We start from the raw sequence: 14,701 nt of genomic DNA on the forward strand, positions 1-14,701 counted from the left end.
AAGCAGGGCATACATGATAAAACATATGGGTTAATTGTTAACAATAGGTGAATTCGGGTAAAGCATTCATGAATATTTTTGTTGTATTTTTATTTTTGCAATTTATGTCTACATTTGAGATTATTTTGCCTAACACTTCATATTCATATTTGTGGGTTCAAGTATTTGCAAAATTTTTACTCACTAAACTTTATCTGGGGCCCCAAATCAACACTTCAGGCACTTGCATAGTCATTGCAGACGTGCAGAGCAGGGACAAATCTGTGTCGTCCAACATGCGAGTTCCCAGCTAAGGTCAAACAAAGCAGTCCCCTGCCCCCCTGCTTTAGCTCTCAGCCTGTAAATAAGTGTCCTCTTTGCACTCTATTTAGTGCCATGTCTTGCAAAATTTTGTGCTTTTCGTTGACAATTTGTTGCATAAAACTGCCTCCAATCTTAGTGCTGAAGAGCTGTCTAGCATTCCTGGGCATGCAAAAGAACTTTGATGTTCCTTACAGAGAAGGCACAGGCGCTCTTAGATGAGCTTTGCTCAGGCATGAGTTCTAATGCTGGTGGCTATGAGCTCAGTGAAAACGAATCAACAATACAAATTACATAAAATGTCTTTCAACAGAAACGGTTAAGTTATATATGTGTTCACCAGTTGATGAAAATATTGTGAGCAGAGCTTGCAGGAACCTAACCCTGCATTTCCCCCGGGAACCATAGTTTAGTACCTGTTAATTCAGGGTTTGTGGCAACTTTATAGAACATAACTACTATCAGTAACAAGAATCAACTGTTTCTATGTCTTGTATTTCCTACACCAATGACAGAATACAAGATACACTGTTTTGTACTATATGAATATATTTAACAATATTCACAGAGATCTTGCTGTTAGTTTGCATTTGTTCTTTTTGGGGGGGACCACAAAAAATATATACTTTTATACTGGGGGGAAGGAGTAGAAAAGAAAGTAGCCCCTATACTGGGCCCTATTCAGTGGGAGCTTCTTGTTCCATAGGGTTAAGGAAGACTTTGAGGAAATAAAAGTTGTTTGGAAAAATCCATGTGTAGTTGCTTTGTATGTTGTGATGGGTAAAAGGGATGAAGTGTGAAGGCCCCTCACACCCTCCATCTTGCTTCAGACTATGTCCTGGAACCATGGGGCAGAGAAAGCGCCGCTTTCATTCCTGCTTCTCGGGATTGTTGACGGCCATGTAGTGACAGAGAACAGCAAGCAGGAAGAGTGAGACACCCAGCATGTTGGCAAAGATGGAGAGCTGCACATCCAGGAGCACGCGTATCAGCTGGGTTCAGCTCCAGGCATGGTCTGCATACTAACTGGAGGCAGGGAGCAGGGACCGGAAGTTTGCAGTGCCCTGAGTTCATTCTTTATTCATTCTTCCCAATCAGGTGAACAAAACATGGTCTATGGAGACCAGCCTCTTTTCTCAGCCACCCCAGGGCTCACTCAGGGGGCCCATGTAACCAGTTGGCCACAGTAGGGGATTTTGTGGGCTTTTGGGGCTTTTTGGTTGCTTTTTATTTTTTTGCTGTTGTTCATTCTTTTGAACAGATGCCTGGGATTCACCATATGAGTGTTTCCTAATTGGTCTGACTAATCTTCTAGTGACAAACATTTGTATTTTATCTTTTCAAAATGTCACAGTCTTGCATATAGAACTTCCATGGCATCTCCTGGTTCCTGGGATAAAATTTTAAATCCTTACTTCTCAGTAGTTAAGACTAGGTGTTTCCAGTGCAGGGGGTGAGGGTCTGATCCATGGTCAGAAAACTAAATCCCACATGCCACGTGGTATGGCCAAAAAAAAAAATTTAAAGCCCTCATCCATGACCTGCCAGACAGTCTCACTCAGTACCCTGGTATCTGCAGGTCCCCCCTCCAGCCTTCTTGCACCCCTGGTTTTATCCACACTTCCTGCTGCCACAGCGCATGTGCACAAACTTTCCTCATGGGACATTGTCCCTCGGCCTGATTAACTATCCTCTTTCTTGAAACCTCTGCCTCACAGTTTTTGTTCACCAGTGTGTTACCATGGGGACCTGGCACAGAATCTGGCATGGAGAATATATTCAATACACTCAAGTTAAACAATGGAAAGAATGAGGTGGGAGGCAGCCCAGGAGGGAAGCCAGCTGGTGAGAATTATGTTTACGTGGCTCTCTTTTGACCAAACACTTGGTCTTAAATGCTTAACTAGAATGAAAACTGCACAGCTGACTTATCTCCTGTCAGGCTCTCAGCTCATTAGCACTGGAGTGATTTCTGTTGAACTAGACATGCAATGATGCTGGGAAGTCAGAATGCCCTGCAGAGTGACCCTGAAGAGGTCACCATACCTTTCTGTGCCAGTTCCTCCCCATGAGAGGAGGGGATAATGTCTGGATCTGCCTTGTTGTAAGCAAAACACTTAGGCACATCCCAGGGGCTCTCTTCTCTCCCTCTAGCTCCTGCCATCTTTTGGACTTTTCCATAATATCTTAAGACATCATGGAAAAACTCTGACAAATTTTAGAGTTTTAGATATGTTAACTAATGTGTTAACATTAACTAATGTTAATGTGCTAACATTAACTAATAACTGATGTGTTAACAACTTTTTCCATAACATCTTAAGATGTTATGGAAAAACTAACAAACTTTTTCACCAACCCAATATAAAGCATTGCCCTTGTCCTCGAAGGACAGGTGGCTCAGACGGTAAAGAATCCACCTGAAATGCGGGAAACCTGGGTTTGATACCTGGGTTGGGAAGATCCTGGAGGAGGGCATAGCAACCAACTCCAGTATTCTTGCCTGGAGAATCCCCATGGACAGAGGAGCCTGGCGGGCTACAGTCCATGGGGTCACAAAAAGTCAGACACAACTAAGTGACTAAGCATAGCACACTATCCTCAAGGATATCCTCAGCATACTGACTCAGAAGAAAAGATTTGAATACAAAGATCCAGTGACAAGTCACCATTCCCCGACAGGCTTTCTCCTACTCTCCCTCCAGCCAAGAGATGCCTCCTGGCATCAAGCAAAAGGGAGGGATCCAAAGAGGAGGTGTCTTAGCCCAAGTGTTTTTCCACCTCCCCAGGGGCAGATTGCACATCCCTGAGCAGGAAGGGGTAGAGCGTTGTCAAGACCATCACCAGGCCTTTGGCTCATTTCCACCTTCCAATGACTGATTCTATTCTCGTGGTTTCTCTAAAACTATATGAAACTTGTGGTTAAACCCACATCCTTCCTCTCTGCCAAAAGGCCCCCAGTCACATCCTCCCAATGACCACCACCACTTTTCTTCTGTTTTTGGTTGCAAAATGAATCCAACTAGCTCACATAGAAGATCTGAGAGAAAGAGGGAGTGAGCATACACAGGGATCTCGTACACCCAGAATCCAACCAACTACTTCTCCCCACCTACCAACCCCCTCCCCAGCATGAAGCATTTTCATCTCTCACCTGGTTTCTTGCAACATCCCTAGCTGATATTCCTACCTTAACCTTTGTGCACTAAATCTTTCTCCATGTATAGGATGGCCAGATAAAATTTAGGACACTGAGCTAAATTTGCACTTCAGATAAACAAAAAAAATAATTTTTCAGTATAAATATGTCACAAATATTAAATGGGATACACTTCTACTAAAAATATTCATTTATCTGAAACACAAATTTAACAGGACATCATGAAATTTTATTTGCTAAATCTGGCAAACCTACCCATTTAGCAACTAGAGTCATCCTTTTAAGATGCAAGTTAGCTCATATTATCCCTCCACTCAAAATCCACCAAGAGCTTCCCATTTCTGAGCAAAGTGCTTGCCATGATCTGCCTTCCCCAATTCTCCTTGTGTCTCATCCTCTATCACCCACCTCCTTGGCCACCCAACCCAACCACCCTGGCTTCCTTGTTGCTTGCTCCTTCTCCTTCCTTAGAGTTTTGCTATCTCAGTGATGTCTTCTCCGACCATCCTTTAAATAAACACTGGAATCACCCCACCTTCTATCACCTCCCTGCTTTCTCTTTATCTTCTAACACACCACAGTCCACATGTGTATTGGTTTGCTCTCTTTTCTCACTAAAAAGCATGGTCCATGAAGGCAGGCCCCTGCAGTTTGTTCAAGCCAAGTATCCGGCCTCAATGGGCACTCAATAAATACTTGTTGAGCCAATGATGAAACCCAAGAACAAGAAGCACAGCCAGGAAAGTCTGAAAACAAGGGGATTTGGTTTTGTTTTTCTTTCTTGGCAGCCTTGCTCTAATCTTTCTCCACTTAATCATCTTGCTCAAGGCCCCTTTTGGACACCTTCCATGTTTCAACAGGACTTCTCAAGGGTGCCATCACAAGGCTGGGGCAATCTGATTGGCTCAGCTCACCTCCCTTTCTCTCTCTCTCCTTTTCTTTCTTTATCCCTTTCCCCCTCCTTCCCTATCTCTCCTTGCCACTTATGTTTTTAATATTTTTAACGAATGAGTAATATTCCTAAATGTACACTTTCTTTATGTCAAGGGTGAGAAGGAGTGATTTACGGGCTCTGTCAGCCTAGAGCAAATGCCACTAAACATCTTCCTTATGTCTCTACCCAGGCACAGGTTCCCCACAGAGTCATTGGTGCTCTGGTCTGTATTAGCCAGAGAAGGACAAACAGCCTCAAAATCTCAGCCATAAAAAGTAGAAATTTACTCCTTACATATGATATACATCTAAAATGAATTTGCAGGGATTCTGCAGCCCCAAGCCTCAGGAACCCAGACTAATAGAGGCTCTTCTGAATTGTAGCAGGGAATTAGAGATGGAGGAACCCACTCTTCAATGGGTCAGCCCAGAAGTGAGGGCCAGCACTTCTACTTGCAGCCCTTTGTCCAGAATTGGTCATATAATTGCGGAGGGGCTAGGAAATGTGGGCGAGCTGGTAAGAAGCAGATGTCTCTCCCTAGGTACCATCTTGGGAGGGGAAGAGAGGCAAAGTGGGTGAGAAGCCTGTTCAGACATTCTTCTACTCACCTACTGCAACTCCTAGAGCTCCAGAAACTCAAACGAACCCCAGCCAGTCAAGAGGAATAGATCAAATATGCGCCAACTCTAAGCACCTGAACCAGACCAGATGGCAGTGAGAAAATAAGATGATTTTTCTGAGTAATGCAGGCTCCATTTCCTGATCCTGTATCTGCTACAAAAAATGATAGCATCACCTTTCATTTTTCCAGCACTGACACTTTTCAAAGAGCTTTCTTTTCCATGTGGGCATCAAAAAAAGGCAGAAATTACTACCTTTTTACCGAAGAGAAATTAGAGGCTCAGAAAGGTTAAGAGACTTGCCTAAGGTCAGGAGCTCATAGAGGCATAACTATGACTTGAGCAGTTATGTCTGCCTCTGCCTGGTCCAGTGATCATCATCACATCGTACTTCCTTTGAAGGACCGGCAGTGGGGAGGGAAGAACCCAACTGGTCCCACACAGGTCTCTGCAGCCACACCACATACATGGGAAACCATCACTGCTGCCTCCCTCTCATTCATAAACAGGTTAAGATACAAAAATTAGGTAAAAGTTTAGCTCTGTTCAAGAGATTGAAAGCATGTTACCCTGTGGATGATGAGGAACAAAAGTGTGATGGATTTCCAAAGCAGAAAGATGAAGGAGCTTTCTAAAAACCACACTCTTTCCATGCATCCCAGAGAGTTAAACTTTAGAGCGGAACAGGCTGGTTACAAGGAAGGCTGCCCTGGGTTTGAACCCTGGTGCTGCCGCTAACCTGCTATGTAAACTTGAACAGGTGACAGCCTTCCTGAATCACAGTCTCCACAGTCATACAGTGATCATAGTGTCCCCTTTACAGACTCTTGTGTGGACATAATGTAAAGTGAACCTATAACAGTGCACAACTGTCGTCTGGAAAAAGTTGTCTGTTTAGGGGACACATAGTTTTCCAGGGCAGGAGCCCATTGTGTCCCCCTTTACCTGGCAAAGCAATAAAGCAATCCTTTTCTACTTCCAAAAAAAGAGTTGTTGGTTTAGAGTTTTTGCGTGGGCAGAGAAGAAGCCCGTGGGGTCCTTGTGCTCAGAGAGAAGAACAGAAGGAACTAGAGGGCAGGTGCATCCCCGTTTCTCTTCCTTTCACCCTCTCTTCTTCCTTATCTCACTATTTTTAAAGACAGTAGAGAACTTTTTTTTAAAGTTTAGGAGTAAAGAAGAAAAAATGCAAAAAAACTCGCAAAACCTCATGACAGTAATCCAAATGTCTTGCTTTGCTCATACTTCAGAGTAAGTTTACATTCTCTAAATACTGTGTTTTGAGACTTTTTCTATTTATGTTACCCCATAGGTTTAGGATAGCTTGTGCTCCAGTATCAACCCCCAAATCTCAAAAGTTTAAAATAATAAAGGTTTGTTCCTTATTCTCCCATGTCCCCTGTGGACCTAAGTGACTCTTGTGCAACTATCTGCCATGAGGTGACTTAGAGATGGAGGATATTTCAACCTTATGGCCCCTCCATCTGAACACATGGTCTTCTTCTTGACTGTTAAGAAGAATTGTGGAATTTGCTGTGTGGCTCAGGAAACTCAAACAGGGGCTCTGTACCAACCTAGAGGGGTGGGATGGGGAGGGAGATGGGAGGGAGGTTCAAGAGGGATGGGATATATGTATACCTATGGCTGATTCATGTTGAGGCTTGACAGAAAACAACAAAGTTCTGTAAAGCAATTCAGTTCAGTTCAGTTCAGTCGCTCAGTCATGTCTGACTCTTTGCAACCCCATGAACCACAGCACACCAGGCCTCCCGTCCATCACAAACTCCCGGAGTCCACCCAAACCCGTGTCAATTGTGTTGGTGATGCCATCCAACCAACTCATCCTCTGTCGTCCCCTTCTCTTCCTGCCCTCAATCTTTCCCAGCATCAGGGTCCTTTCAAATGAGTCAGCTCTCTGCATCAGATGGCCAAAGTATTGGAGTTTCATCTTCAACATCAGTCCCTCCAATGAACACCCAGGACTGATCTCTTTTAGGATGGACTGGTTGGATCTTCTTGCAGTCCAAGGGACTCTCAAGAGTCTTCTCCAACACCACAGTTCAAAAGCATCACTTCTTTGGCGCTCAGCTTTCTTTATAGTCCAACTCTCACATCCATACATGACCACTGGAAAAACCATAGCCTTGACTAGATGGACCTTTGTTGGCAAAGTAATGTCTCTGCTTTTCAATATGCTGTCTGGGTTGGTCATAACTTTCCTTCCAAGGAGCAAGCATCTTTTAATTTCATGACTGCAATCACCATCTGCAGTGATTTTGGAGCCCAGAAAAATAAAGTCAGCCACTGTTTCCCCATCTATTTGCCATAAAGTGATGGGACCAGATGCCATGATCTGTTTTCTGAATGTTGAGCTTTAAGCCAACTTTTTCACTCTTCTCTTTCACTTTCATCAAGAGGCTCTTTAGTTCTTCTTCACTTTCTGCCATAAGGGTGGTGTCATCTGCATATCTGAGGTTATTGATATTTCTCCCGGCAATCTTGATTCCAGCTTGTATTTCATCCAGCCCAGCGTTTCTCATGATGTACTCTTATCCTTCAGTAAAAAAATAAATTTAAAGAAAATCATGTGTGGGGTCTTAGATGCTTAAGCCCAGCAGAACACTATCACTTCTAGCCAAAAGGCCATATCTTAAGGCAAGGCAGGTGTGGAGAGGCCTGGACAATGTAGTCTTCCTTGTGTCCAAGAAGGAAACTGAGGTTACCTGTGAACCATCTTTTCAACTTTGTGTTTGCTTGACTCTTCATTCATTGTACATTCTATCCTATATAGTTAGACACTTAGATTGCTTGCAATTTTTCAGTACTATAAATATAATCAGAGCTTCCCAGTTTCACTATGTTTATAGTTGGGACCACACTGGCATTGAGACTGCCCTTTTGCAGATGGAGGCTACCACCCACTCAGGCAGAGCCTCAGCTCTCATCCCCACTCATCTAAATTAGCCCCATGTCCCAAAGTCCGCAGGTGAGTGAAGACCACTCAAATTTGTCTACTCATTCAGAAATATACATTGAGTGCATGTTGGAGGTGAGGCACTGTGCCTGACACTCCTGGGTACACAGCAGAAAATCAGATGGAGTCCCCGCCCTCTTATAGCCCATTCATGAGTCCTCTGCCCGCCTCACCTCTGCTGCTGGGAACCTCATGTAGCACTGCTGAGAGCTCTGTGCCTTGACAGAGTGGAGTGGGAAAGAGAATGCTTCTCTCTTTGTTGCCCATGGCACTTGACCATGTGGGCCCTGAAGCTGCATTGTTTGGATGTTGTGGGCTCACATGGCCCTTTGTTAATTCTTCTCTTTCTGTTTCTTCCACAAAGAGTCAAAACCAGTGAGGCAGCCAGTCCCAGGGTGGCAGAGACTCAAACCCTCTTGTCCCTCATGGTCCTTATGTTTATCCTCCCTAGGAACTTCTTACTCATTCTTCAACCAAAATCCCGAAGCTGCCATATGCATCAACTGATGCAAGCACACACTTGTGGAGAGGGGTGTCCCCTAACACCACCCACCAGGACCATTGTGGATTCCGGGACAGGTCATCCAGAACCTGCTGAGATGTCAGTAACACCCAGTGGACATCACCAATAACAGCTTTTTTCTTTGTTAGATTATTTCCCTAGGATAAATTCCCAGATGTGGGATAGGTAGCTCAAAGTATTGAAATATTTTTTGTGGCTCTTGATTCAAGTTGACAAACTGTTTTCTGAGATTTATGTGGTGATAAACACTATCTATGACAATATCAGTTCTTTACACTGTCACCAAGATTAGGAATTACTATTGTTATAAAATATTGTTTGTGTGGTGGGAAAAAGCCATATTTTTTCCTTATTTTAATTTATGTTTCTGTGAATACCCCAGGCTCTAATTTTTGCCACATTTGTTTATAGCAGTGTTTATACTTGTATGTTTGTCACTGCAAATGTTGGTTTATTTATTTATTCAAGTCTTAATTTTTTAAACCAATTTTTATGAGTTCTTTATATAACAAAGATGTTAGTCTTCTAGCTGTGGTAATTAAATCTCAGAGCTTCCACCCCATCGCCCTTCTTCTGGTCTTTTTGCTTTCTTATTCTGGTTATTTTATTTTCATTGTTTTTGTTGAAGTGCAGAAATTTTAAATTTTAATTTATTAAAATTTGTCAGTCTTTTCCATTGTGGTTTATTCTTTTTTCTTTTCACTTCAAAGCTTACAAATATATTTCCTATCCAGAAACTTGATCAATATCTGATTCTATTGTCTTCTAATTTGTTTTATATGGTTTGGTTTTAAAATATTTAAATAATTTTTTCCTAGGCGTGTACTTAAAGAAAACAATTGCCTGAGCATGGATTGCTTCTTAATTGTTTTCTTTAATGTTTATTCAATTTATTTAAACTTAAAAAAAAAGTTCCCTCATTTCTCCTACCCTCCACGCCCCCACCATATCTTGCAACCACCAGTCAGTTCTTTGACCTTGTTTTTGTTCTGTTTTGTTTTAGATTCTGCATACAGTATAAAAGAGATCATATGGTATTTGTTTTCTTTTCTGACTTATTTTACTCAGCATAATGCCCTCAGGGCCATTTCTGTTGCTGCAAATGGCAAAATTTTATTCTTTTTATGGCTGGATAATATGCCATTATGTATATTCCACAGCTTCTTTATCCATTCAGTTAGGATGTTTCCATATCTTGGCTGTTGTAATAAAGGCTGCAATGAACTTAGGGTATGTATACATTTTTGAATCATTGTTTTTATTTTCTTCTCCATTTATTTTTTAACTAGACTTAGAGGGGATAATAACCCTCTCTGTGAGGTAAGGAAACTTATTTGGGTGTTTAATTCTAAACCCAAGTCACTGAGTCTTAGATTCTCATTGGTTTGAAGGATTAGCGATAACTCTGTCCCTTGTTTCAAGCAAACTGAACTATAAAAATATTAATTCTTCCAATCCATAAACATGGAATATCTTTTCTTTGTGTCTTCTTCAACTTCTTTTGTTAATGTCTTACAGTTTTCAATATACGGATCTTTCAGCTCCTTGGTTAAATTTTACTGACAGGTATTTGTTTCTTTTCAATGCAGTTGTAATGGAACTGTGTTCTTAATTTCTCTTTCTGATAGTTTGTTGTTAGTGTTTGAAACACAACAAATTCTGTATGTTGATTTTGTATCCTGCAACATTACTGAATTTGTTTATTATTTCTAACAGTTTTTTGACAGAGTAGTATTTTCTATATATAGTATCATGTAATCTGCAAATAGGGACAGTTTTACTTCTTCTTTCCCAAGTTGGATGCCTCATCTCTTTTCCTTGCCTGATTGCTCTTCCTCTGACTTCCAACACTGTCTTGAATAGGAGTGGTCAGAGTGAACACCCTTTTCTTGTTCTTGCTCTTTGTGGAAAAGATTTAAATGTTTACTGTTGAGTATGATATTAGCTGTGAGCTTGTCATTTAGAGCCTTCATTATGTCTCCTGGAGGGAAGCTTTACACACGTCTGGTTTATGCAGCTGATGCCCAGGGGATACGCCTTGATCACCTAACTATGGTGGCTGGAGGAGCTTGTGTTCCTGGGTCCTATGGGAACATGGAAATTGGTGGGACAGCCCTTAACAAACTGTCATGTCGAGGACACAGTATAGACAGTGGACTGAGACACAGCCACCACTCTTTCCGTGAAAGGAGGCCGTTTTGCTTGTCCTAGAGCTTCAGACTGAGGAGAAGCCTTCAGGCTTGGCTCCCATTTAGTGGCCTACCGAGCTGCTCTCAAGGAAGGTAGGCTGGGGACACCATCTTGGTGCTCTCCCCCTGCTTTGTGCAGCTCTCTGGTATCTCCCAGAAAAGAGCTTAAATACTCATCTGGAGCCCACACAGTGGACACCTCTGGATCATGGCTCTGGTGGCCAGTGGGACTTACCCTTGAAGCCCCCAGGACTGTATATATTTGCATATTTTAAAAGCTGCTGCCTGAGGGTCCAGCTTTCAGTCAGCCTGAACCTAGGTGCTGAGATCCTCCACTTTAGGACAGTGACAGGTTTTGGCACACCCTTAACTACTGGGAACTATTAAAAATATAATAGGCTGCCTGGACAAGCACAGAGGTTTGAGAGACAACCAAGAGCTGAGACAGGGTTGAATAACAAGTTCATCTCCTACACAAGCCTACTCCTTAAATATGGGAAGAAGTGGCTGTTTCCTGTATGGAAACCAACAGAGAGTCAAGCAAAATGAAGAAACAGAGAAATATGTTCCAAATGAAAGAATAAGATAGTGATCATAAAGATACTTACTGAACTAGGGAAAAGAAAAGATGAACACAATGAGAACTTCAACAAAGAGATGGTAAATATAAGCAAGTACCGAACAGAAGTCACATAGATTAAAAATACATTAAAGTGGTTTAAGCACAGACCAGATGGAGCAGAAGAAAAGATCAGTCAACTCAGGGACAAGGCAATGGAATTTACTCCGTCAGAATAACAAAAAAGAAAAAAGAATGAAAAAATATGAAGATAGCTGCAGGAGTTTATGGGACAATATCAAACAGACTAACATTTACTTTATAGGGTTTCCAGAAAGAGAAGAGAGAGAGGGGATGGCATTTTATTTGAAGAAATAGTGGCTGAAAACTTCTCTAATTTGGAGAAGAAAATAGACATCCAGATCCAGGAAGCCCTAAGAGTTCCCAAAAAAGACGCTACCAAAGAAACTCACACCAAGGCAACTTATGATTTAAAATGTCAAAAGTCAAAGACAAGGAAGGAATTTAAAAGAAGCAAGAGACAGACAACTAGCTCTATACAAGGGAACCCCCATAAGACAATCAGCAGATTTTTTAGGACAAACTTTACAGTACAGAAAGTGCAGAAGAAAACTTTCATCCAAGAGTACTCTTCCCAGCAAAGTTTTCATTCAGAATTGAAGGAGAGGTAGAGTTTTCCAGACAAGCAAAACTTAAAAGGAGTTCATCACCACTAAACTAGACTTACAAGAAAAGTCCCAAATAAACACTTAACTTCACACCATAAGGAAATAGAAAAATAACAAATGAAGCCAAAAGTTAGTGAAAGGAAGAAAAAAAGATTAGAGCAGAAACAATTTAAATGAGATTAAAAAGACAACAGAAAAAATTAATGAAACCAATAGCTCATTCTTCGAAAAGATAAACAAAATTGACAAATCTTCAGGTAGATTCACTGAGAAAAATGAGATGACTCAAATAAATAAAATCAGAAATGAAAGATATGCTGTTACAACCCATACCACAGAAATACAAAAGATCATAAGAGAATACAATGAACAATCACAGGCTGACAAATTGAATAACCTAGAAAAAATGGATAAATTCCTAAGCACATACAATGTATCGAGACCAAGTCATAATGAAATGGAAAATTTGAGCAGACCAGTTACTAGCAAGGAGTTGAATCAGTAATCAAAAACCTCCCAATGAACATAAATCCAGACCATATGACTTCACTAGTGAATTCTACCAAACATCCAAAGAAGAATTATTAATAATGCAAATCCTTCTCAAACTCTCCTCTCAAATAGAAGAGGGTGGAACTCTTCCAAACACATTTTATGAGGCCGGCAGTACCAATTATCAAAACCAGACAAGTATGCCACAAAAAAAGAAAATTATAGGCCAATATCCCTGATGAACAGAGATGTAAAAGTCATCAACAAACTATTAGCAAATCAATGTCAACAACACATTAAAGGTATCATACACCATGATCAAGTGGGATTTATTCCAGGGATGCAAGGATATTTCAACATCCACAAATCAATCATGTGACACACCACATTACCAGAATGAAGGATAAAAGCAATACAATCAGCACAGTAGAGGCAGAAAAATTATTTGACAATGTTCAACATTCATTGTTGATAAAATCTCTCAACAAAGTAATTATTGAGAAAATATTTAAATCTTTCATACAAATGAAACTTACTTTTAGTCATTTCTTTTTTCAACAGTAGGAGTTGTAAGACTTTCTACTATTCCTTAAGCCAAATAAATAAGAAGTCTGAACAGAAGTATCTCAGGGAATGTAAGGACTGGGGATAGGCCTGGGAATTGGAATCTAATTGCATTCATCTCACATGCTAGTGAAGTAATGCTCAAAATTCTCCAAGCCAGGCTTCAGCAATACATGAACCTTGAACTTTCAGATGTTCAAGCTGGTTTTAGAAAAGGCAGAGGAATCAGAGATCAAATTGCCAACATCCGATGGATCATCGAAAAAGCAAGAGAGCTCCAGAAAAACATCTATTTCCGCTTTATTGACTATGCCAAAGCCTTTGACTGTATGGATCACAATAAACTCTGGAAAATTCTGAAAAAGATGGGAATACTAGACCACCTGACCTGCCTCTTGAGAAACCTGTATGCAGGTCAGGAAGCAACAGTTAGAACTGGACATGGAACAACAGACTGGTTCCAAATAGGAAAAGGAGTATGTCAAGGCTGTATGTTGTCACCCTGCTTATTTAATTTATATGCAGAGTACATCATGAGAAACGCTGGGCTGGATGAAGCACAAGCTGGAATCAAGACTGCCGGGAGAAATATCAATAACATCAGATACGCAGACGACACCACCCTTATGAGAGAAAGTGAAGAGGAACTAAAGAGCCTCTTGATGAAAGTGAAAGAGGAGAGTGAAAAAGTTGTCTTAAAGCTCAACATTCAGAAAACTAAGATCATGGCATCTGGTCCCATCACTTTATGGGAAATAGATGGGGAAACAGTGGAAACAGTGTCAGACTTTATTTTAGGGGGATCCAAAATCACTGCAGCCATGAAATTAAAAGACGCTTACTCCTTGGAAGTAAAGTTATGACCAACCCAGACAGCATATTAAAAAGCAGAGACAATACTTTGCCAACAAAGGTCCATCTAGTCAAGGCTATGGTTTTTCCAGTGGTCATGTATGGATGTGAGAGTTGGACTGTGAAGAAAGCTGAGCACCGAAGAATTGATGCTTTTGAACTGTGGTGTTGGAGGAGACTCTTGAGAGTCCCTTGGACTGCAAGGAAATCTAACCAGTCCATCCTAAAGGAGATCAGTCCGAATATTCATTGGAAGGACTGATGCTGAAGCTGAAACTCCAATACTTTGGCCATCTGATGCAGAGAGTTGACTCATTGGAAAAGACCCTGATGCTGGGAGGGATTGAGGGCAGGAAGAGAAGGGGACGACAGAGGATGAGATGGCTGGATGGCATCACTGACTCGATCGACATGAGTTTGAGTAAACTCTGGGGGTTGGTGATGGACAGGGAGGCCTGGTGTGCTGCGATTCATGGGGTTGCAAAGAGTCGGACACAACTGAGCAAATGAACTGAACTGAACTGAACTGAACTGAACTTCTCCAGCCATTCCTTTGCATTTCTGATGAATGAATAAGAGTTGGGAACGGCCCATCTGGTCAACCCCTTTTCTATCAGAGTCCCTTCAAAAGAATAGAATAAACACCAATTATTAAAATCCTTTTGTTGTTGTTGTTGGTTTTGCATGTAACAACTACCAGACTGAGGGCGAGTGGAGGGAATGGAGGGTTACAGTAGATGCTTTTATTTCAGGATTTGTGAGACTTTTATTCTCAAGTTGTCTACACCAGTAATGCTTTGGGGGGTTTCCATCACAGACCAATATTGTACTTTAAATCATCATTTACC

General features: G+C 41.4%; 1 protein-coding gene across 1 annotated transcript; it reads right to left on the minus strand.

Moving 5' to 3' along the window:
* Positions 1-1,169: 1,169 nt before the first annotated feature.
* LOC122445156 (dolichyl-diphosphooligosaccharide--protein glycosyltransferase subunit 4-like) lies at positions 1,170-1,967 on the minus strand. The gene is made up of 2 exons (XM_043474127.1): positions 1,866-1,967; positions 1,170-1,292 (listed from the first exon to the last, which is right to left on the minus strand). Exons 1-2 carry the CDS (start codon positions 1,965-1,967, stop codon positions 1,170-1,172), a joined length of 225 nt encoding a protein of 74 aa, XP_043330062.1.
* Between the last annotated feature and the right edge of the window lie 12,734 nt (positions 1,968-14,701).

This window comes from Cervus canadensis, chromosome 7 (assembly GCF_019320065.1).
Source record: "Cervus canadensis isolate Bull #8, Minnesota chromosome 7, ASM1932006v1, whole genome shotgun sequence".
Taxonomy (NCBI): domain Eukaryota; kingdom Metazoa; phylum Chordata; class Mammalia; order Artiodactyla; family Cervidae; genus Cervus; species Cervus canadensis.